General features: G+C 41.6%; 1 protein-coding gene across 9 annotated transcripts in view; it reads left to right on the top strand.

Moving 5' to 3' along the window:
- LOC128865314 (E3 ubiquitin-protein ligase lubel) overlaps positions 1–22,877 on the top strand; it is a 42,133-nt gene that overhangs the window by 13,965 nt on the left and 5,291 nt on the right. Inside the window, exons 2-19 of one of the 9 annotated variants that reach the window (XM_054105509.1) lie at positions 4,350–4,444; positions 4,508–4,712; positions 4,777–4,913; positions 7,749–7,880; positions 8,410–8,754; positions 9,008–9,292; positions 9,629–9,938; positions 10,012–11,382; positions 11,758–11,978; positions 12,037–12,132; positions 14,111–14,215; positions 14,271–14,754; positions 14,870–16,654; positions 18,893–19,863; positions 19,933–20,199; positions 20,275–20,580; positions 20,687–20,838; positions 20,912–21,289. In XM_054105509.1, the coding sequence (XP_053961484.1) occupies positions 4,370–4,444; positions 4,508–4,712; positions 4,777–4,913; positions 7,749–7,880; positions 8,410–8,754; positions 9,008–9,292; positions 9,629–9,938; positions 10,012–11,382; positions 11,758–11,978; positions 12,037–12,132; positions 14,111–14,215; positions 14,271–14,754; positions 14,870–16,654; positions 18,893–19,863; positions 19,933–20,199; positions 20,275–20,580; positions 20,687–20,838; positions 20,912–21,289 (7,625 nt within the window). In that variant the 5' untranslated portion in view covers positions 4,350–4,369. The other 8 variants (XM_054105508.1, XM_054105506.1, XM_054105510.1 and 5 more) reach the window with 8 other exon arrangements.

Genomic DNA, 22,877 nt, shown 5'->3' with positions numbered 1-22,877 from the left:
TTTAAATTTAGTTCTAAATTTAGTCACAATAGCTCGAATAGTCGCTTCAGTGGGTCGATTAAACTGACCATAAAATGGAAGAAACGCGCTATAAACTTTCTTAGCATTTTTATAATAAAATTCAATGGTTTGCAAGCGTTGTTCGTTTGTAAGACGATTCATGGTTAAATTATAGGCCAAACTGAAGATGTTTGACAGTGAAACAGAACATGAAACGTGCGTCAGCTGCTTAAACCAACTGTTTAAAAAGATAATAGCTAAGAAATCACTCGTTATAATATAGGAAATACTTAAATTTAAATTTTGTTTGACATATTTTTGCAGGATTATATTAACATTTTATACAAAAATAAGATTTTTTTTTCGAAATTTTACAGGTATCTGTCCCCTTAAAATTATTGCAACTTATTATGAAAATCTGCGATTTAAAAAAAAAAACATGTCACAAAATTCGTGATTTTTTGTGTTATCCTTTACTTACCAGTTTTCTATCTGCCTTATACTTATAATTTTGTAGCATACTGTATGTACATACTTATGCATGCATAAATCAGTTCTCTTGGCCTTTGCCAGTTTTATTTATAAATATTATTATTTTACGCAAGCCTAGTCATAGTACAATGAACTACTTTGCAATACAAGAAATGAGAAAGTGAAAATCAATTTCAATAATTTGTATAATTGCCTCAAGAAAACGCGATGATTAGAGGCACCGCCAACAAGCAAGAAAAGAACCAAACATTATTTCAAAGCTCTAAAGAACTTATTGGTGTATACGAGTATACATATGTATATATATATATTGTATTAGATATAATTTTTTTTGTTTTTTTTATCAAGAATTATTTGTGTTAATTGTATTAAAATAACATAAGAAATAAAATAAAATTGGTACAAAAAATATCTATCATCACATTTGGCTAATACTAATGGATAAGGAAAACTAAATTGGCAAACGCGTGGTTCTACTGGCAATTCGAATAGGGTTGAATATGGACTAAGAGATACAAAAGTAGGCTAGGAGGAAGAGGAGAGGTTTTAAGGTTGCACCTAACTTCTTATAAATCTTGAATGCCTATGATTCGCCCAGTGTCATGGCGAGCGTTTTGGCCAGTCATGCTAATCCGTGTTTTGATGCGTAGCTAGTCTCTACATGAGTTGTTAGGCTAACTTGGGTAGAAGTTAATTTGAACATGGATCAAAACGTCAAGATTGGAAAGTCTCCAATGGGTTATCTTATATCGAGAAATCCCCCGGCTTCAGCGAATTTGGAGGTATAAATTTCATGTAACATTAACAAGAGTTTATCCACAGCTGAGTTCATCTATAGCAGAAATTAGGTCCTATGCTCTAATGGAGATAAAAGAAATGATGATGATCATGATATCAAAGCTACCAACGCAGTCAGTCTATCCTTCGGAGCAGATATTACCTGAAAAATGGAGTTATATTACGTTTCTATCGGCACGTTTTCGATACCTCGTCAGAGGGACCTCTCTTAGGCATTTTCCAAAGATAACAGCAGCTACCTTTGACCGTGAGTTTTTTCGCCCTAAGCAACAAGACGTACACCCCAAAGTGCAGGCCGAGGTGTGCATTGGAGTCCATCATTCTCCACACAAAAAAACGATGCTATTTTCTCATCGAAATTATGAGATTTACCGTATTTTTAAATTTCTGCCAAAATATTTAAGAAAAATATTAAGATTTACGTGAACTGCACTCTTTCATGCAAACCTTTTAATCATAAACTCTTATACTATCTGAGATAATTTTTAGGCAACTGTTTTTAGAAACTAATTTTATTTATAAAAAATTCTAAGGTATTTTCGAATCGGTCCAGGATTCTAATGTGTATTTAAATATCTATGTAGTTATTTGTTTGAATAAGTAAAGTTAAGAAAACATTTCAGCTAAATTGTATGCACAGAAATTTTTGAAGCTTTCGATACTGATTCGGACATCATATTTTTGTTAAAGCTTTCACATTTCCATTTTTGGTTAAGTTCCGACTTCTCCAAGCGAACCTCACATATCGAAATTGGTAATCTCTATCAAATCACTTCCCCTTGTTGCAATTTCTGGCGTGCCTGAGGGTAGCATCCTTGGTTCTGCATTTCGTTAATGGCATTCGGATCTGTTTAACCAATGCTAAATTTCTACTATATGCCGCTAATTTGAATATTTTCAACATGCGTCTGAAAAAGAATGAATGGAGGAGGATTGGTTTTTTTTTTTTTTGATCGGGACAGACTAGCAAGTACAGCACTCAACACTATTAGGTCCATTGTACTGCACTCGGGTTCCCTTTTTAATTCTCTTTAAATCTACCTGACATCCAAAGAAATCTAAATACATCTTGTAGTGCCAAGGAGCTAATGTGAGTGATCGCTTCTTAACACATCAAGCCTGATTCGATCGTAGGCCGTGTAGACGCATAGAAAGTGGTTCGCCGTCTTATCCTCCTCTCCACATGCTGAGCAGAGTGCACTGTCTGAGATGTCTACCTTTTCCATGTGCTTCACCCATAGAAAGTGGCCCGTCAGCAGTCCTGCCAGCTGCCTACAGTCCCTTCTGCTTAATGACAGGAGGTTCTGCGACAGTCGGTCGGGCATGACAGGAACATCAGTTTTGTCCACCTGTAGCCTATCTCAGCCTGCCAAGCTCGCTATTGGGTTAAAGTAACCTGTTTTCTAACCGTGGCTTTGAAAGCTGCAGAAGGGAGTGGCAGCTAAAAAGTCAGAGACCTCGTTACCCACGATACCCACGTGTCCATGGGTATCAGGGTATTATGTCTACCGACCTAGTTCAGCCTGGATTTGCCCTACTCAACTACCCTTGAAGTGGTTGGAGGGCTGTCTAAGGCCATGAGCGCAGCTTTATTGTCGCTGCAGACACATACAGATGCGCCTCTCCATTTGTTTTCCACAACAAACTTCATCGCTTCTTGAACAGCATATACCTCCACTTAAAACACTGATGCGTGCCTTCTAAGAGCAAAGTGTAGTTGCCCGGCTGTATTCCACGTAGACACCAGAGCCAGAACCGTGCTCGGAGGCCGATACTCCTTCTTGAACGATACTGATGACCTCAAAGATATACATAAGTGTCAGCTAGATCAATGGGATTGTACTTAAAACAAAATGTTTTAATGAGAAGTAGCAGGTAAACTGGTACTGTGGTATCACAATAGATCGGCAACGGTTGAAGTGAGTTGGTTTAAGGACCGACTGCCTCTTTTACTTGCCTGCCTAACTACCTACCCGCATTTCGGATAACGAAATAATTGCAAAGTAATTTAAGCACTTGACACGAGGCTCAATGAATAGGTACGTCAATAAGTAAAATTGCAGTATTTGGGCTCAAGAGCAACTCGAAGCCATTCAAAAACCGCCATTGCATCCATTGGAAACAACCGTTTGGTGCGACCTATGGGCTGGAAGAATCATCGGCCCATATTTCTTCAAAGACGAAGCTGGCGCCAATGTAAGAATGAACATTGAAACAGACGAAAGCTATCGCGTCATGATAAATGACTTTTGGATGCAGGAAATTGAAACCCGTGATCTCCACAACATTTGATTCCAACAAGGCAATGCTACTTGCCACACAGTCAGACAGCCCGTGAAACAATGGATTTACAGCGTCGTCGTTTTGGAGAACAAATTTTCCCTCGCCCCGGTGTTTATTTATGACATTTTCTTTGGTCTTATGAACTGTTCTAATCTACTGGAGCGGATAAGCTTCAATATTACCCAAAGTCGTTTTGCGTTTTCACTTTCCGTTGCATGTTCAAATTTTTAAATCAAGTTATATAAATTAGCACTCATTTGCAATTTCATTAAAATTAAAAAAAATTTTAATGGTATCGATCTTGATATCACCATTCCTTGACCTATTTGTATTAGTATTATCTTTTATTAGTATTATCTTTTAGTCCTTTTATGTCTCTGGTCGGTAAAGTTTTGTAACCACAGACTTGATGAGCAAAATAAAATAAAATTACATGGAATGGAAATTATGTCAGCGCATAAAAATTAGAAGACTATTTTCTTCAAAATACGCTGCATATGTATATTTACGTACATATGTAGTCACACAGTTGGACGCTGTCAACTTCAGTAGCATGAACTGAGAAATAGAATTGTGTCCAAAATTTTTACGATCAGATATAAAGTTATTTTTAAAAAGGCATAACCAACTCAAACTCAAGAAAGCAGATGCAAAAATTTATGTTGTCCCACTACGAGTACCTCATGCATTTTTACTCATGTACCATCTATATGTCAATATGTACTCGTATGTATGTGTAAACTTTGCTCATAAAATTTCCACGCATCTATTTTCAGACGCTTTGACTTGACAAAATATGGCGACGCATACGAATGCGAACACTTTTTCAACCAAACTACACCGAAATGTTTTGACTATGCCGAAATGGGTGGTGCGCATAAATTTTCACTAGAATTCAATTTCGCAAAAAACATTTATTTTATTTATTTTGCAGACGGAAACTCATGATCGCGTCGGTCCGAAACCACCACCGCCACCCTCACCCACGACACCAGATAGCGGCGTTAAATTACCAGTCCTGCCACCAAAATCGAAAAATCTACCCGAGCCCGATTATGAAGTCATCGAGTTCTCTGGCCAACAGTACTCGAATGAAGTGCTCAAGGCGGGCAGCCGTTCGAAAACTCCCAGTACACCAGGTATGTGCCTTCAGTTGGTATCAGTAAATTGTTCGAAAACTAAAATCTAATTTCTCTCTGGCAGATGCGAAACTCAAGTGCACACTGTGTGGCTCACATAATCCTTGGGTCACTTGCGAGGAATGCGCGCAGCAGATCTTCTGCGCCTCGTGTGACGATATGTTTCACAAGCATCCAAAGCGACGTGCGCATGTGCGAAAGGTTGGTGTGATTTAGTATAATATTAATATAATTAATATTAATAAATTATAAATTAGAAATGAATGTTATGGAAACCATAATAATTAGAAGGGAGCGATATAGGTGCCTCCAAGGTTAGAAAAACTTCAAAATAATAGCGCGACAGTTATGCTTAAAACGAACTTGAACTCAGAGTTGAAGCTAAAGAGCTCAGTTCAAATTGTTGAATTCAAGTTTTAGCTCCAACTTTTTCTTAGTTTCGTACCAAAAGTTAGCAAAGTTACCAACGCTTATTTTATTGTTCATGTTCTTCTTCATATTTCAAGTATATAATTTTTTTGACTGGCATCGCTTTAATTTATTTTTATTTTTTTTTTTATTGTTGCTGTGTTTAAAAGTAAAATAAAAAATAGCAATCACCAACATTTTTCTTGGAAATGAAAGACCGAATGAGTGTGCAATGAAAGGCTCTGAGCTTGACCTTCAGCGAGTGGTAGAGGACTAAGCATTCATTCCTCTTAACGAACTGTGCACTGTGATTGACTTTAACGTCCCCGCGGAAACCAATAGAAGGTGGCCTTTGAGTGCTAACTACTGGGTCTTCAAAGCGCTCTGGCCGAAAATAAATCTTGAAAGAACAAAATGTCAACAGATCAACTACCAGCATCCTCACAGGTGTAATAATGGGTCACTGAACTATTAGCACCCTAGCCACCCCAGCCAGTAGGCACCCTAGTCTGTAGAAGTTGTGGAGATGAAGAAGAAATTGAATGTCCTGCACTTTAAAGAAACATTGCCAAATATCTTGCCGATTATTTCTTTTAACATCTGGGAAATTCGCAAAATGTCTCACTGGAGGGAGTAAACTTCTTAAAAAGATATAAGGCTTAAGCAACTTAGTTAGGAGATGAGAATCAAGTGCAGGTATCACAATGAGTCTTACCCAACCTAACCTACCCCCTAAGCATCAAAAGGAAAAGAGCAGCTGCCGTAGACTAATGGGTTGGCGAGTTAGTGGTCAATTCCGAAACCTTAGCGGCGAAACAGCAATTGATACCAGTCGCTTTTCGGCAGACAGTGACCAACTACCGAATATACTTCTGTCTTGAAAAAGTGCCTCATAAAAAACCATCTGCCCTTCGGAGGCGGCCTAAAACAGTAAACCCTTCATTTGTGAAAAACATTAAGACACAAAGAATTATTTGTGGATTTTATAACTCCAATGGCTCCAAAGTTTTTGCTCAAACCTATTGACTATTAAAATATCTAAGACGTGCTCTTTCATACTTACTACTGTGGGCAAAAAGTAAGGTGAATTTGGTTGTAAAATGAAAAATCTTTATTTATTCTTGTAAATCAATTTCATCCCCTTCAAAATAATCCCCTCTCGATGAAATACACTTATGCCAATGATTTTTCCAATCCCCGAAACATGCCAAATAGTCCATTTCCGGTATAGCCATCAGCACCTTCTTCGATTCAGCTTTTATCTCCTCAATCGACTCGAAACGCGTTCCCCGGAGTGGTCTCTTGAGTTTTGGGAATAGCCAGAAATCACACGGAGGCAAATCAGGCGAATACGGGGGTTGCGGAACGAAGTGCGTGGAATTTTTGGCGAAATGGTCACGAAGAACGAGTGCAGTGTGAGACGGTGCATTATCGTGATGCAAAAACCAAGAGTTGTTGGCCCATAATTCTGGTCTTTTTAAACGAATTGCTTCACGTAAACGACGCATAACGCTCAAATAATATTCCTTATTAACAGTTTGGCCAGGTGGAAGGAATTCATAGTGCACCACACCACGAAAATCGAAAAGAACTGTCATCATGACCTTTATTTTTGAACGACTTTGGCGTGCTCTTTTCAGTCTGGTTTCGCCTTTAGCTCGATATTCGCTTGATTGCTCGGTTGTTTCAGGGTCGTAAGCATAAATCGAAGTCTCATCTCCCGTAATGATGCATTTGAGCTTGTCCTGATAGTCTGAAAGCATTGTTTCACACACATCAACGCGACAACTTTTTTCCAAGAAATTGAGAGTTTTCGGTACCAAACGAGATTTCACTTTTTGCAGGCCCAAATGATCTTTCAAAATCGTTTTCACAGATCCTTCTGATATTCCGATCATATCAGTAAGGTGTTTAACAGTCAACCGACGATTTTTCAGCACTAACTCCTTCACTTTATTGACGTGTTGGTCATCTGTTGACGTCGATGGTCGTCCGGAGCACTTCAAGTCATCAACACGTTCTCGACCCTCTTTGAAGTCTTTGTACCACTTTAAACATTTTTCTGCGACATGGTCGAATCACCAAATGCCTTCTGCAACATGCTAAACGTTTCCGCAGCCGAAATTTTACTCCGCAAACAAAATTTGATGGCACTTCTCTGCTCAATCAAATCAGACATTGTAAAAATCGAAAAATGCACTCTTGGTCGTTTGGTAAACACAAGCGTAAATATATTACTGATAATGGCATTCACATGAATGTTGGCCCAGATGTTATTAACAGTGCTGCCAACTCATGAAAAAATAAGTAGAACGAAATTTTAATCCCGCGAAGTTTGACAAATAAATTCACCTTCCTTTTTGCCCACAGTAGTACTTCTTGTCCTTACTGTCATATAAAACAACTATTTGCAAAATTAAATGATTAATTTTCCACAATTATTGAATGTTTTTTACATATTCCATAGATTTTAGATTACTTTTATTTCCCATCTAAAAGATTTTTTTTTAATTTCATTTAATAATTAATACTTTTAATTTAATTTTATTGAGTCTACAGCTCAGCCTAAGTCAGCCGCGCCTTTTTCATCAGCATTTCATACTAATTTCTCTTTTTCACCCCCACCAGGCCGTTGAGCAGACACGCCCACCGTTGCCGCCGAAAATTTTACCCGGACAAAATGGACCCACACCACCAGTGGCGCCACCAAGACGTAAAGGGCGCGGATTTGCCACACCACTGCTACAGCGCAAGGAACAGGTACGCTTCTGCACGATTTCATAAGCGATTTCGGTACCAAGTCATTTGCCTCATATAAAAAGAAATTTATTAAAAATCAAATTCGACGTTTTTTAGACGCTTCCTAAAGAAGTGCGCGCAAGCCCCAAAATCACAGCGCTTTGATACGAAATTTGATGTAACTGCCTCTTATTTAGTGAAAGTACTTATTTTACCAGAATTTGGCGTACTTTTTAGATGCATTCTAAAATGAATCTTATACTCGTATTTGTAGTTCTATTCACAATTTTTTGGCGCTTAAGTTTTACCAAGCACTAACTAACACGATTGTCAAACTTTGCGGAAAACCAATCGCATTGAAAAGGTGTTTTCAATAAAAAATTTACTTATCAATTTTGAACACAAACAAAGCTCAAATTATTGAACTGTTCTCACATTTCGTTAAACCTATACAAATTTACATATGCTGAGTTTTGGAAAGCAGCCACCAAAGAAAAGGCCCAACTATTTTAAGTGTTCTTTGCACAATTTGCCACTCACTTCCTAATAGGTCGATATGAATACGCTGCCCATACCACCATCGCCGACGCCTTCGTTGAGGAGCACGTCCTGGCAAGATCGCGTCAGTTCACTCAAAAGTGGGCTGAATCTGATGAATCGCCCATTGCCGGACACGCCCAAGACACCGACAAGTGAACACACATCGTCGCGTTCGGTTACGCCCAAATCGGTTTTTGACAGCATACAACGTCCGCCATCTGTCACATTGGAGAAGATCAAAAGTAAGGCCAGTGCTACGTTGGATCGAATGACGCTACTACAGCAACGCTATCGTCAACACAAAGCGGACAGTCAGAGGAGCAATAATGATTGTAGCGGTTCCGTAACGGACCAGGTAATATTTGCTATGCTATGCTTTATTTTCAACCGCCATCAGTTAGTACGCGCCATTGTACGCAGTGCTCATTGAAACCTCGCTACGTTATCGTCACCGTCCACATGTTCGTGACGTGCACACAAATTCCTAATATGTTTGTTTTTGTTTTTGTTTTTGTTTCACTTATGTTCGCTCGTATGTATTGTACATATGTCCCCAATGTGTCACCACACAACCGCCACTGTCACCAATTTGTCAAACTACCAATCAGAACCTCTCATTCGATCAATGGTCAAACATCTCACCGTCGCCATCACATTTTCGCTCAGGCAGCATGTCGTCCGGGATCAATTCATCTCATTTTGACCTCACGGATGATACACATTTTCACAATATGTTTAACCAACGGCAGATGCATCCATCCACCGCACAGCAGCAACGCGCCAACGGACAATTGGGTACGCGTGGCATGAGCACTTCGGTCTTTAATTTGAGCCATATTAATCGTCGTGCCCCAGAGCCACAGAATACATGGATGAACAATCCGATGCAACAGGTGAGTGACAAAATAAAATGTATTTACAAACAGAACTGAGACACAGGTGACTAAAGAACGAATTGAACGGACCCTTGTTTAAGAATAAGCATGCGCGGTAAAGAAAAAATCACAGACGAAGCACAGACTTGCATTTGAACTGTTAATTCTTAAACTTACTAGCCCTCATATTCAAATTTTAATCGACAGCAAAAAGTACCTGTGGGTAGACATCTCTGTACTTATCAACCAATACGACGATACACTTACTGAACGCTTAATAATAGACACTAGCCTCCAACCGTCCGAGCAACCCTAAAGTTCACACAATCACTCATTTTTTTTACCTCTTCACAGGCCCAATCGATGGCTCATCTTAATTGTGCCACTTGTGCTAGTCCACAAACGAACGCATGGCACGCTCATACCCAGCGTCACATGCCCATGGCCAACGTTCAAACCGACGGGTGGGGTAATCAGTTCCCCTCGCAGCAACAGCTCAATCGTTCTAATTTATCGCTCAACGTCGGCGCTGGTTACATGATGCCCCACCATCACGGCGCTAGTGGCATGATGGCCCCGCCGCCTGTCTTCATGAACCAAACAGGCATGATGACCGGCATGTATCCATATCCATACCATGGGGGAATGCCTGTTATGAATCCAGGTACGGTCCTAGATAAATTTCAGTGCACTATGTTTCAGCATTAGTTAATTTATTGTATATCTCTATTATGCAGGTATAATGGGCATGCCACCGCCCACACGTTCCCGTGCAACTTCACGTGCCGGTTCGCGCGCTGCATCACCTGCAATGAGTCGCAAATCTATGCCGGTACGCCGAAAACAACGCACCACGAGCTATGTTGAGGATGAGCTCACCGATGATGAGGACTCAGATCAAGACGATCGACGTTCGATTATTTCCAATCGTTCAGGCATGACGAATACGCTGCGCGCACGCCAACGACGCATTTCGAGTGCGTCTCAGCTGTTGGACGACGAAAGTGAGACGAATCAGCGGCAGACACGGGGGAAGCTACGTGATGCGCGTGATCGACGTGGTTCTATTGCAAAATCAGTGCAAAGTGATTGGTTGCCCAGTCGACGGCCGACAGTGAACCATAGCAGTAGCAGTAATCGACAGAATGAGCCGGGATTTGTTAACACAAACAAACCGACGCGCATTTATTCCGACTTAGATTCTGAGTCATCGGGTACACGCGCATTGGTGCAAGCCAAAATTCAGGAGAAACTGGAGAAGAGCACGAAGCGTAGCAGTTCGAAAGAGAAAATAGCGGAGGCTGCGCGACAGAAGCCCAATAAAGTTTCTACTGAAGTGCAAGCAGGCGGTAGTCGCACGATTGCTAAATCGGCCAGTGCAACTGCGGTGAAAGCTGAAGAAAATCAAGCACCCGTCAAGCAGAACACAGGCAAATATGAATCTGTTCAAATAAAGGCAAATAAAAAAGAAGCTTCGGAGGATGACGAGGAGGAGGAGGAGGAGGAAGAAGTAGAGGAGAGCGGAAGTGAAGAGACTGAAAGCGAGCAAGAGGAGGAGGAACAAGTAGCTGAGGTTAGCACACAGTTGGAGGAAGGCAACGCATCACAAGCGGTAGATGCCAGCGAAGCTAATGAAGATGACTTAGGACCACCGCCTTCAACACCTGATCATGAATGGGAGTGCGAGTTCTGCACATATGTCAACGAACCGAACGTAAAGATCTGCTTGATCTGCTGCAAAACTCCTAGTCACGGTGCGCGAAAGACCTCCACTACAACTGCACCCACTCCCAGCGTAAGCGAAGAGCAGCCTACCAAAGTGAGTGCCGCAACTTCCCTCAGTCCTGAAAGAGCCTCCGTGGACAAAGAGAAACGAACCAGCAGCACCGAGCGAACGAAAGACAAACCGAAAGACAAAGTTAAAGAGAAGCCAAAAGACAAAGTAACCAGTACAAGCACCAGCACATCTACAGGAACAACTGCTATACCTAAGCGCAAGACCGGAGTGGCACAGAGCATCATTAGCAATTTGACGAACGGCATGTCCAAGCTTAAGATCACTTCCTCCGAGCACAATTCGGGTGCAACAACGCTTACGAAGAAGAAAGGTAGGAGCAAGAAAATCACGTTTTTGGAAGGAACGAAAATCAATTGAATACCTACATGCATGATCCGCGTGCCTAGGGAAGCCCACAAATATTTACTATAACACATTAACAATTTTTTTATTTGTTATCCTAGTTTTCGGTACTATTTTTGCACAATTCTTACATTTTTTGTAAAACACACTAACTTTTTTATAAAAAGAAATAAAAAAACGTTTCAATAAATATTCTTCTACTGTGCTTACGATTATTGTTCCAACCAAAAGCTGTTGTTTTCTTCTAACTCTATGTTTTACCCCCCTTACGCATACAAACACTAGCATCCGTCCCATTCGGCTCCCATCCGCCTAACTCAGAAAACTTTATGTAATCTTACAGAATCCGTGGAAGAAGTATGGGCCGCTTTGGATGATAACATACAAGCCACGGCTAATGAGATAATGCGAAAAGCTGAAAAGTCTAAGAAGAGCACAAAAGTCTCGACTAGTTGTGGCACTTCACCCATCAGAGAGGTGCCCAAAGCGAAGGATGCACAAAAATTACAAAGAAGTGTCAAAGAAACGGGCACATCACCGCCACCACAGAGCATTTCCACTCAAGTAGGCAACTCGCTCACTCACGTTAGATGGTTAAAACTTTATTGTTGTTTTTATTTAGACCTATGATACGCTACCATTACGTCAACCGGAGCCAAGTGTAGCAGAGACTGTGGCAACAGGAGGAGGTGGTATCTTTTATAGCGAAAATTCACAGGTTTGTGTTGTTTTGTATTGACAAACTAATTCTCGATGGAGGATAGAAAAAAAGGTATCCACAGGGATAAGTTTAGAATGAGTGGCAGGGAGGAAGTTTTTAAAAAACCGCACTTTCATGAAGAAAAGTGAATTTTCCAAATACCTGCAAACTTTTTTTCACTGTCTCCTTTTTCCTGTAATCGGCGTTGTCGTATGAGGGTAGAGATACTCCCAAAAATAGTCGCATACAAGCTCCAAAGTCATCTTAATAGTATTGAGCACAGACCAAAATAGACAAACTCTACGGATATGCACTAGAGCAAGAAAAATCAAACTAGATCCTAAGCCTTCATAGTAGTTACTCGGGGTTTGAAAGAGGTACGTTGCTTTCTACTCCTCTAAGCGACTTTTTGGGATGAGCTGTGCATTAAAGCAAAATTAGTGCAAAGCAGCTTTTCCTCTTCCAATTGATAATACAATAGTTGGTCTTGTGAAGTTCACTATGATATTTAGTAGTAGTAGTAGTTCATAGTAGTTCACACTACGTTTTAAAGGACCTCTTGAATCCTATTGCTCTATATTTAAAGGACTTCAGTTCAGTATCTAGCTTAAAGCCCCAAGAACTGAATTCATAGAGCAGAGGACCAAAAAAGTTCAAGAGGTTATTTTCTCGCTCGTACCTACCACAGGGAATTCTATACATGCATTTGTAGGTGCAACAACCCAAGTCCTCTCTTAGTATAAGTAGAATATAGACATATATGTGGAACCACAAACTGAAATCACAGCTCCAAGATAAAGCAGCCTAGTATTTTTTTCAACTCCCAAGCCGATGACTATCGCTTTTGAAGGTGCGATAGCCGATTAGGCTGTGTTCGGTTGGTCTCGGTACAGAAGGGGACATTACGAGTCAAATGATACAATAGATTTTTTTCCTAATAACAGTCGTTCCTCGACAAGCTATGAGATACCTTCGAGCGCATATCTGGCCAATGAAGAAATTCCCAGAAAACCATCTGCGTGCGATGGTAGCTTGAAATTGTAACTAAGAAAGTTTAACGCACATCCGGATTGCTGCTTGTTCAGCCTGAAGAAGAAGTGTACTGCGCAATAAAAATCGTTCGCAATATTTACTAAAGAAAGCCTCACTGAAACATACTCAAAAACTAGGCTAACCATAGATGGCCCATCTAAAAGGCCTCAAGTAAGGAATAGATTCCATGTCCAGTGAGCCAGGAAAGATACTTCAATCTGCAGGGTGGTCAAACTAGGGACTAACCAAACGTATTTGTCCCAAATATGATTTAAAATATACATCCAATCCGAAATGAATTTCACTCCCGATCTTTCGAAACTCAGTTCCCATTCGGTAGTGGCTTAATAGGGTTTGGTGGAAGACTCAGTATTGCTAATCTTCTACTCCCCTCTGTGGTGTTCATTTGAATATTACCTTACAAATGTATAAGCGTATTGATTTCTGCGGTCTTCGAAGTGCAGATAAAATGTTACGAAAACCTGTTTTACCGGAAGTGTAGTGGGATGAAGCAAGCACGGCTGACTTTAGATATAAGACGAGCAGGCTGTGAGCATTTGCGTATAAATCTTCAAGGCATGCGACTCTGAAAACCTACGATTAGGAAAGACTTAAAAGAAGGCAAAATATGTGCACTCAAATTAAATATTTTATAAGCCAGACCACCGTAAAAACCTTGTCTCCCAAAATTTAAGTGGATTTGTGAAGATTATGCACATGACGAATTCGATGTTCGAAGATATGGATACACAAAAGCTCGAAGTCCTTAAAACCAAAGACTCCTTTTTTTAGTTTTTTTTTTTTTTTGTTTTGTTCTGTATCGACTAGAAAAGTCGATTCGATGAACGATGAACGGCAAGCTAAGCAAGGCTGCTCATACACGTCATAACTATAAAGAACAACACACCTAACTCATAACTTTAGCACACTTTGTACAAATATACAATAACAATAACAATTACAGCTTCATCGAGATGCCCACTCACCGTTGAGCATCCTTCCCCCAGATATGCCGCACTACGAACCCAGACATAAAGAACCTGAAACCGAACTATATATTCTACTGAAGGTACGCAAATTCGAATAATTTTTAAGTCCCTCCTTAAATCTTTTCTCATTTCCAGGAGGCCGAACTCTATAAGTTCACACCCGAAGAGCTGCATGCTGCACTCAAATACTGCGGCACATCCACGCATCCAATACAATGGTTACGTGAAAATTGGCACAAACTCATACAGACTGTCCAGAGTCTTTCGACGAAATATGGGCAAGAGCGTGCAGAAAATATTATCGGTACAATATCACAGATAGAGGCAAGGGAAGCGCTGCGTCAACATGGCGGCAATATATGGCAAGCTGTGTCAGAATGTATTGAACAGCGGCAAAGGAAATATCGTGACATCTCAAGCAAGGGAAACTTCTCGCGAGAAGATATAGTAACTGCACTCACCATACATCAAGGCAATGCCGACTTGGCACTGTTGGACTTGGGACGCACACAGCTGAAACCTTTCCTAATGCGCATACGTGGCTCACCAGCCGGTGTTGAGAATGAGAGTGGCGCTATTTTTCCGCCAGCAAGCCCAATTGAGCACACCATTCAACCAGGTTAGTAGTGAGACACTCTGTCGCAAAACCTTACACAGTCATCACTTATCTACACCAACTCTTTCCTTCTATTTTTGTTCGTTTTTTTTTTTCTGTTTCTCTATCCTCACTGTAGAAATTCATGATTTTCTCAGCGCAAACGCTTCGGAATGCTTGCAAACACCAAATGCAGCTGGTGCAGCTTTCATAACCGATCATCCCTCGCCGTTGCATGAACAATCTACTAATGAATATCGTAATCCCATGTTCGATGGCATCTACCGTTACAGCCCGTACAGTAGAGAGGCATCATCAAGCTCATTTCATCTAGACGATCCCGCATTTAATAATCGAAATATGTTAAAAGATCTTGAGACCCTTATTGGGAATATCGAACAAAATCAGGCTAAAGAAAACGAACCAATGCTCAAAACGATGGAGACAATGTTGGGCGATAGTTTAGGTAAAAGGGAGGTAGAGCATGAGAATGACCCCGAAATGATGAGAATACTAATGAAGAGTCCAATAGCAACGCAATACGCGAAGCGCACGCTTTCCAATGCAAATAGTAGGAGTCAAAGTCAATTGGATGTGAAGAACTTCGTTTGGCAACATATACAGGAAATAGTACCGAACTTGGTGCAGCAGGTCGAGATGGAACTTATGGCCGATGATGCGCAGGAGGCAAATACTGCTGGTGAAATAATGATAGATCAAAAACTGCAGCCACCAGAACCGCCACCTATTGATGCCGAAGAGTTCATATTGGAGGAGGTTATAGGACCTAACATAAAAGAGGCTTCCATACGCGAATTAGTGCCACCCGAGTTCGTGTATGCGGCAGAAATAGCGAATTTCCGTATGGAATTCGATCGTGCATTGGATAGAGAACACGAAGAAGAATTCGATTTTGATTCATGCGATGAGGCAGAGCGGACGATATATAAAATGTATACGGCACCAGAAGAAGAAAAACTAAGTGCCGAGAAAGAAGATGCTGCAGAGTTTTCCATACCAGAGATTGAAGGCGAGAATCTAACAGAAGATAGCAAAGTGAAGAGTGAAAATGAGAGAGAAGATTTAGCGGAAGAACTCTCTGACACGCAGGCTATGGGAGCCAGTGCAGCTCATAAGAGTCAGATTACTTCGGAAACTGAAGAGACAGAACGTCATGACGAACAGGAAAATGAGCAGTTAACTGAACAAGTCACGAATGGCACTGTCGTAAACGATGGTAATAATAAAATTGAGATTCCGAATGAACAGAACGAAGAAGCGAGGAAGAGCGCAGAGAAAGTGACCGACAATTCTCCGGAAATTTCAATAGCAAATGCTAATGAACAACGTAAAGTGCCACAGACCGAAGAAAGTAATGCCTTCAACGAAGAGCAGCCGTCAAGGTCTAATAGAGCCTCACAAGAAACTCTAGTAAATGTAGCAGCTGCATTGTCCAACGAGAGCAATGAAGCAACTACTTCTACTACAGTGGTCCCCCAAGTGCTTGAAGAAGCTGATACACCAGCAGCTGTAAGTTTTACTGATACCTCAAAGCTCAAAAGAAACGAAAAAATGCAGAGACGTCAAAGAAAGAGCCAGTTGCCAAAGAATGTAAATGGCCCCGAATTAAAGGTAGGTGGGGATATGCGCAGAACGGACGCTAAAGATCGGCACATAACAAAAAGCTCAAATAAACAACAAGAAGCTACACCGCCCAATGATGAAAACTTGCAACAGAAAGCTGAGAATGAAGATGCCGCTTCGTCAGAAGATCTACTTGCAGAACACGCATTGGATGCTAAAACTCCACATGAAGCGTCTTCTACAGATAACACTAAACCAAATCAAGAAGCACCAAATCTAAAGGACAGACAACCGAGAGTATCTCGAATTCCTGTACGTCGAAGCGGTAGTCGAATTTCTGGTGAGCAAAGATCAAAAAAACCTAGTCAACTAACTGTTGTTGAAGCCAAACTAACAAATAAAAATGAGGTCCAAGCAACTAACACTGATCGAGTTACATTAGAACGACCGGTTGACTCTTTAAGTCAGCCAGATAGGCAGGTAGATGAATCCGTGTCAGTAACAGAAAACCGGAGGCAAGTGAATTTAGAAAGTTTGCATGAAAGCATGGAACAAACTAGTGAACCCACAAGCGAATTCATGAGCGAAGAAGCTGTAAGCACTACTCAAGCTGAGCCCAGCTCGATCGAACGCCAAGTTCTGGTGGAATTGGAATCCACACAGTCTGAAGACTCAACTACGAGAAAAACAAGCTCCAATTCTCAAACTCGTCAAACTGAAGAGGAACCACAAATACAAATGAAGTATGAGATTTCGGTCAAAACAAATACCAGCTCTGTGCAAGAACAGCAACACATTGGAGAACAAGTTTTACCAGCGATAATACAGACAACCGCTAAAGCAGATATTAGCTCCGGAGATCTTAATCAGCAGCCCGTTGGGACACAAACTATATCTGCGCAAATTGAAATCACAGCAGGCCCCAGCTCTAAAGTTCAAAATGCGCAACTCGTTGAAGAGCAGTCTTTACCAGAGGAGACGGAAGCCACAACTAAAGTTCACATCAGCTCTGAAGATCAAAGTGGGCAACTCGTTGAAGAACAACCTTTACCAACAGAGACGGTAACCACAACTAAAGTTCACACCAGTTCTGAAGATCCAAGTGGAAATCTCTTTGCAGAACAACCTTTACCAGCTGCGAATGAAGCAACAATTAAAATTCACATCAGTTCTGAAGATTCAAGTGGAAAACCCGTTCAAGGACAACTTTTACCAGCGGAGGCTGACGCTACAGTGAAAGCAGGCACCAGCTCTGAAGATCCAAGTGGACAACTCGTTGAAGAACAACCTTTTCCCGCGGAAATTGAAGCCACTGTTAGAGCAGACACCAGCTCTGAAGATTCAAGTCGGCAACACGTTGAAGAAACCATGTTACCCTTGGCATCTGAGGAGACTACTCAACCAGATATCAGCACTGGGGAAACAGCTCGTCCAACCATAACCAAATCTAAAGAAACAATCCAAGTAGAAACCAGATCTTCTGAAGATATACGTCAAGCTTTGGAAGAAACATCTACTCCAAATTCATCTGAACAAGCAATTCTAACAGTAAACAACACAGAAGAAACAGCATATCCTGCTGTGAACGAACCTTCTACACAAATCGCATCCCAAGAAGTGGCTCAAATCAAAAACGATTCGGAGAAACACAGCTCAGAGGAGTTTCAAGATGCTGCTGAGCTTTCGGCAGACGAAGAATTCGACAAGAATGAAAGATCTGTGTCTAAGCGTGAAAACGGCGACGACGATAATGAGACATCCGATGACGAACTCTATAGCATTGAGAGTGAATTTTCAAGTCGCGGGCAAGCGCGTTCTGTGACTTCTGAGAATGAGGTAATTCCAGTGATAGGCAAAGAATCACAACCACCCATACAGCAATCCACAAGCGATACTGCAATAGACGCAAACTTAGCTAAGAAGTCAAGGCAGACAACAGCAGTGGAGTTTGTGCTTTCGCCAGATGCATCAAAACAAAATCTCTCCGAGCTCGTTGAAGACACACAGCGTTTGATTAAGCAAATGAAGGACGAGATAAATATTGAGGATTTTGAATCTACCGAAGAAGAGTATACGGATGAGTACACAGACGAAGACGAATATGATGAGGACGAGGGCGAGGAGGGCGATTGGGAAGAATCATTTGAAGAGGAAGAAACGGATTATGATGAAGATGCGCTAACCGAGGATGATTTTAAAGATGAAGACTACTTTGATGAAGAGGACGAGGACGGTTTGGATGACGAAGATGACGCTGATGAAGTAAAAGTTGAAGGAGCTAACGCTGATAAGCATAGTACAGATGAGAGCGCAAGGGAACACCAAGCTGAAACGGCTGATACTGCTGAACAAGAAATAAAACACGAAACCGGTAGTGCTAGTACCGAAGATGACGATAAACAAGTTACAATCATTCCCCCATCAACTAATACCGAAATCGTCATAACTTACGACACCCCAAACGCTACTGACCCACATCATGCAGTTCCCACTGCTTTATTGACTAAGCTTGCTTCAACAGTTGAGCCTGATTCTCTTACTAATGCAAATGAATCCACAACTTATGCTAACCTAATAGAATCTGAGGCTATGGAAATCGAGGTAGAGAACCAAACACCCGAATTGCCGGTAGAAACAGTATTATCGAACGATAAGCGGGCAGAGATAAAATTAAAGACATCGGGAAATGAGAGTCAAATAGACGCAGCTATGCGAAACGAGCAAGTGCAAGAGGAGAGTAGCGAAAGGCAAAGTTCTGATCATCAGGAGGTATATCAGCATGCTGATACCCAAGCAATGGCAACGCAGAGCAACGTAGAGCCCACAGTAGTGGAGAAAACTATTGATACTAAAAGCCAAAACAGCTTAAGCCGCACCGAAAACGAGCATGCCAGCAGTGCAGCTGAGCCTAAAACTGCCGTAAGCTCTAAAGGCGGTGCAGTGAGCAAGATTCCACAGATTAGAACCGACGCCAGCGAAGCGTCCACTTCAAATTCCCTGCGAAGTACAATGAGTATCACACGCAACAACAAAGTAGGTTTACAAAAGAGTGCCATCCCCAGCGCTAAGTCAATGGCTGAGCAGGCAAAACCCAAGGAAAGTAAAATACCAAAGCAAACACCGAAAAAGGTGCCCCTACGTTCAAAATCATTTTCCGGTCCACCAGGTCCTATCGGCATTTCTTCGGTCAAGGCGATACAACAAGAGTTTCTCAAACGTCAAAACCAATTGACTACCCGCTATGAACCACCCAAAAATCCACCAACTATAGTACGTAAAGAATCAATAGTCGAAGCCATTACTAAATATATGCCAAGCACTTCAGCGAGTGCCAGTGGCTCTAAAACTATTGCCGCAGCTAGCATTTTCCGCACCCATGCGCGCATACCCAAGAAGAAATATCACGAGACATGCTTTTCAGATGATGACTATGAGACAACGGCGAGTGAAGAGGAACCGGAGCCGCTGGAAATACGTCAGCGTAAGCAGAGTGTACCAGTATTTCGGGCATACCCTAGCGTACAAGAACTAGAAGTAGTGCCAACAGAGGTTAGTAACTAGTAACTGTAGTAACTTGCAAGTGTGGACAGAGAATTTTATGAATCTTTCTATTTGCAGGTTCTAGTGCGTAAATTTGTCGATGAAAAACTAGTCGCAAGTGTAGCTGAGGCACAAATAGCTGCCACATTGGTTAACATGCGTTTCCAACAGGATGTCTCAATCTGGGCGGCCAAGGAGTGCAGTGATCTCGATCAAGCCATTTCTATGTTGCAACAGGACTGCGAACTCTGCATGGGCATATATCCGATGAATCAGATTGTTTCAATGCTCAAATGTACGCATAAATGTTGCAAACAGTGCGCCAAAACTTATTTCACTGTGCAGGTGAGCGAGGATACTTGTGAGGTGAACACTTTTTTAAACTACTTGTAATCACATCCACTTTCATCTTCCAAATAGATCACCGATCGCAGCATTAACGACTGCACTTGCCCATTCTGTAAGCTGCCCGAATTGCATGGGCATAACGAGCATGAGGATGAGAATTTGGAATATTTCTCAAATTTAGACATTTTCCTCAAGAACATTCTGGATGCCGAAGTGCACGAACTGTTCCAACGTAAGCTCCGAGATCGCACACTACTGCAAGATCCCAACTTCAAATGGTGCATTCAATGCTCATCTGGATTTTTTGCGAGGCCCAAGCAGAAGCGACTCATTTGTCCAGATTGCGGTTCGGTGACGTGCGCGCAGTGCAGAAAGGCGGTAAGTGTGAGCAGATAAATTTCCTTCCTTACATACATTAACTTGTGTATATTTTGCCCACTTCCACTCTTCTTCACTCTTCCTATCTTCTTCACTTTGCCCTTAGTGGGAGAAACAGCATGAGGGCATTTCGTGCGAACAATTCAAAGAATGGAAGGAAGCGAACGATCCCGAAGTGCAAGCACAAGGTGTACAAGAGCATTTGGCGCAGAACGGCATAGATTGTCCAAAATGCAAATTCAGATACTCGCTAGCCAGGTTGGTTGTGTATTGCATCGCCTAGGGAATAGCAAATTTATTAACGTTTTTTATTTGTTTTGTTTACTTTCAGGGGCGGCTGCATGCATTTCACTTGCACTCAATGCAAGTATGAATTTTGTTATGGTTGTGGCAAGCCATTTATGATGGGCGCTAAATGCACAATCTCTTCCTACTGTGCCAAGTTGGGCTTGCATGCGCATCATCCGCGCAATTGTCTCTTCTATTTGCGCGACAAGTTGCCAATACAACTGCAGATGTTACTCAAACAAAATAATATACCCTACGATGAAGACCCTATAGAGCTGCCTAATGCAGATGCGGAGGACGCATCAACATCTACGCCGAAATCGGCGCGTTGTCCGATTGCCTTGCAGAAGGAGACCCCCACCGGGCTGGTGGATACAGTGTGCAATGGCGAAGTGCCCGATAAGCACGCGGGACTTTGTCGGTAAGTGCGAATTAAAACGAGAAATAAAGAGTTTACGTGGGAAAAAATACGAGGTGATAAAAGCAAAGTTGGATGCTGTCTATGGGAATACTTCGCTAGTTAGATATTGGTTCAACGAATTTAAACGCAAACGATCATCCGTTTTTGATAAGGAGAGACCAGGGTGGCCGGCAGACGTGCTTACCGAGGTAGTCATTCAAAAAGTTCACGATGAATGCTCACGATGAACAGCAAGCGGATGTGGCTTCGGTTGGTATTCAGAACATTTTTGTTGTGCTCTCAGTGTGACTTAGTGGGAAAACAATGTATAAAAATACAAATAAAAGTATTCCTTAGTGAGACGGAAGATATATTCGTCAACAGATGTTATAGAATACTAAAGGTATTAGGAAATTCTTCGAAGGTTGCAGTGTTTTTTCGTTCTACGAGGGGGGTACAATAAGTACCCTTGTTAGAAATGAACACGCCATTTCTTAAAATGTTTGTATTTTCTATTTTTCTGCATAGTCCCCTTTTTGAAAGGTACACTTCTCCCAACGCTCCAGCCATTTTTTAATCCCTCCAAAAAAGAGGATTTGTCGAACTCTCCAAAATACGACCTGTCTCGGCGATGACTTCCCCGTTGTAACTAAACTTTTTAGGGAACAAGAAAACGTCGCAGGGAGCCAGATCGGTTGAGTACGGGGCGTGCGCAACAATTTATAAAGCAATTCATGCGGTTTGGCGGCGACAACTCCGGATGAATGTGCTGGTGCGTTATCGTAGTGAAACAGCACCTTCTATTTCGCCAAATGCGGTCGTGTCTTCTTCAATTTTTTTTGACAGCGGTCCAATAACTCACTGTAGTATTGTCCAGTGATCGTTCTGCCTTTTTCTAAAAAATCCATGTGGATGACGTCGTTCGCATCCTAAAAAATCGTCGGCATGGCATTTCCGGCCGATGGGACTGTCTTCAGCTTCTTTGGAGCAAATTCACCAGGGGAAGTCCATTCTTTTAATAGCTGCTTAGTTTCTGGTGTGTACTGATGAATCCAGGTTTCATCACAACGGTGACAACTTGACGCAAAAATTCCTTCGGATCTCGCTTAAATTGCTCCTAACACTGCTTCGAAGCCGCATCCGCTTGTTGTTAATCGTGAGCATTCGCGGCACTCATCGAACCGACAATTTTTTCATCGCCAACTTATCATGTAAAATATTAAATGCCGTTCCGGTAGACCCACCTATGGCCTCTGCTAATTCGCGCACTTTCGTTCGTCGATCAGCGAGAATCATGTCGAGAACTTTTTGAATGACTACCTCGGTAAGCACGTCTGCCGGCCATCCTGGTCTCTCCTTATCAAAAACGGATGATCGTTTGCGTTTAAATTCGTTGAACCAATATCTAACTAGCGAAGCATTCCCATAGACAGCATCCAACTTTGCTTTTATCACCTCGTATTTTTTCCCACCGGAAAAGCGAATTACCGAACGATACTGCTCTTTTTCTATCTTAACGAAAATCACGAAACACGTCTTACTCGAATAGCTGCCAAATCCAAATTAACCTATCAATAAGTTTGAAATTTGTTTTGTCCTCCTTTAATGG

The sequence above is a fragment of the Anastrepha ludens genome, chromosome 5 (genome assembly GCF_028408465.1).
Source record: "Anastrepha ludens isolate Willacy chromosome 5, idAnaLude1.1, whole genome shotgun sequence".
Taxonomy (NCBI): Eukaryota; Metazoa; Arthropoda; class Insecta; order Diptera; family Tephritidae; genus Anastrepha; species Anastrepha ludens.
This window is presented reverse-complemented; position numbering and strand designations above follow the sequence as displayed.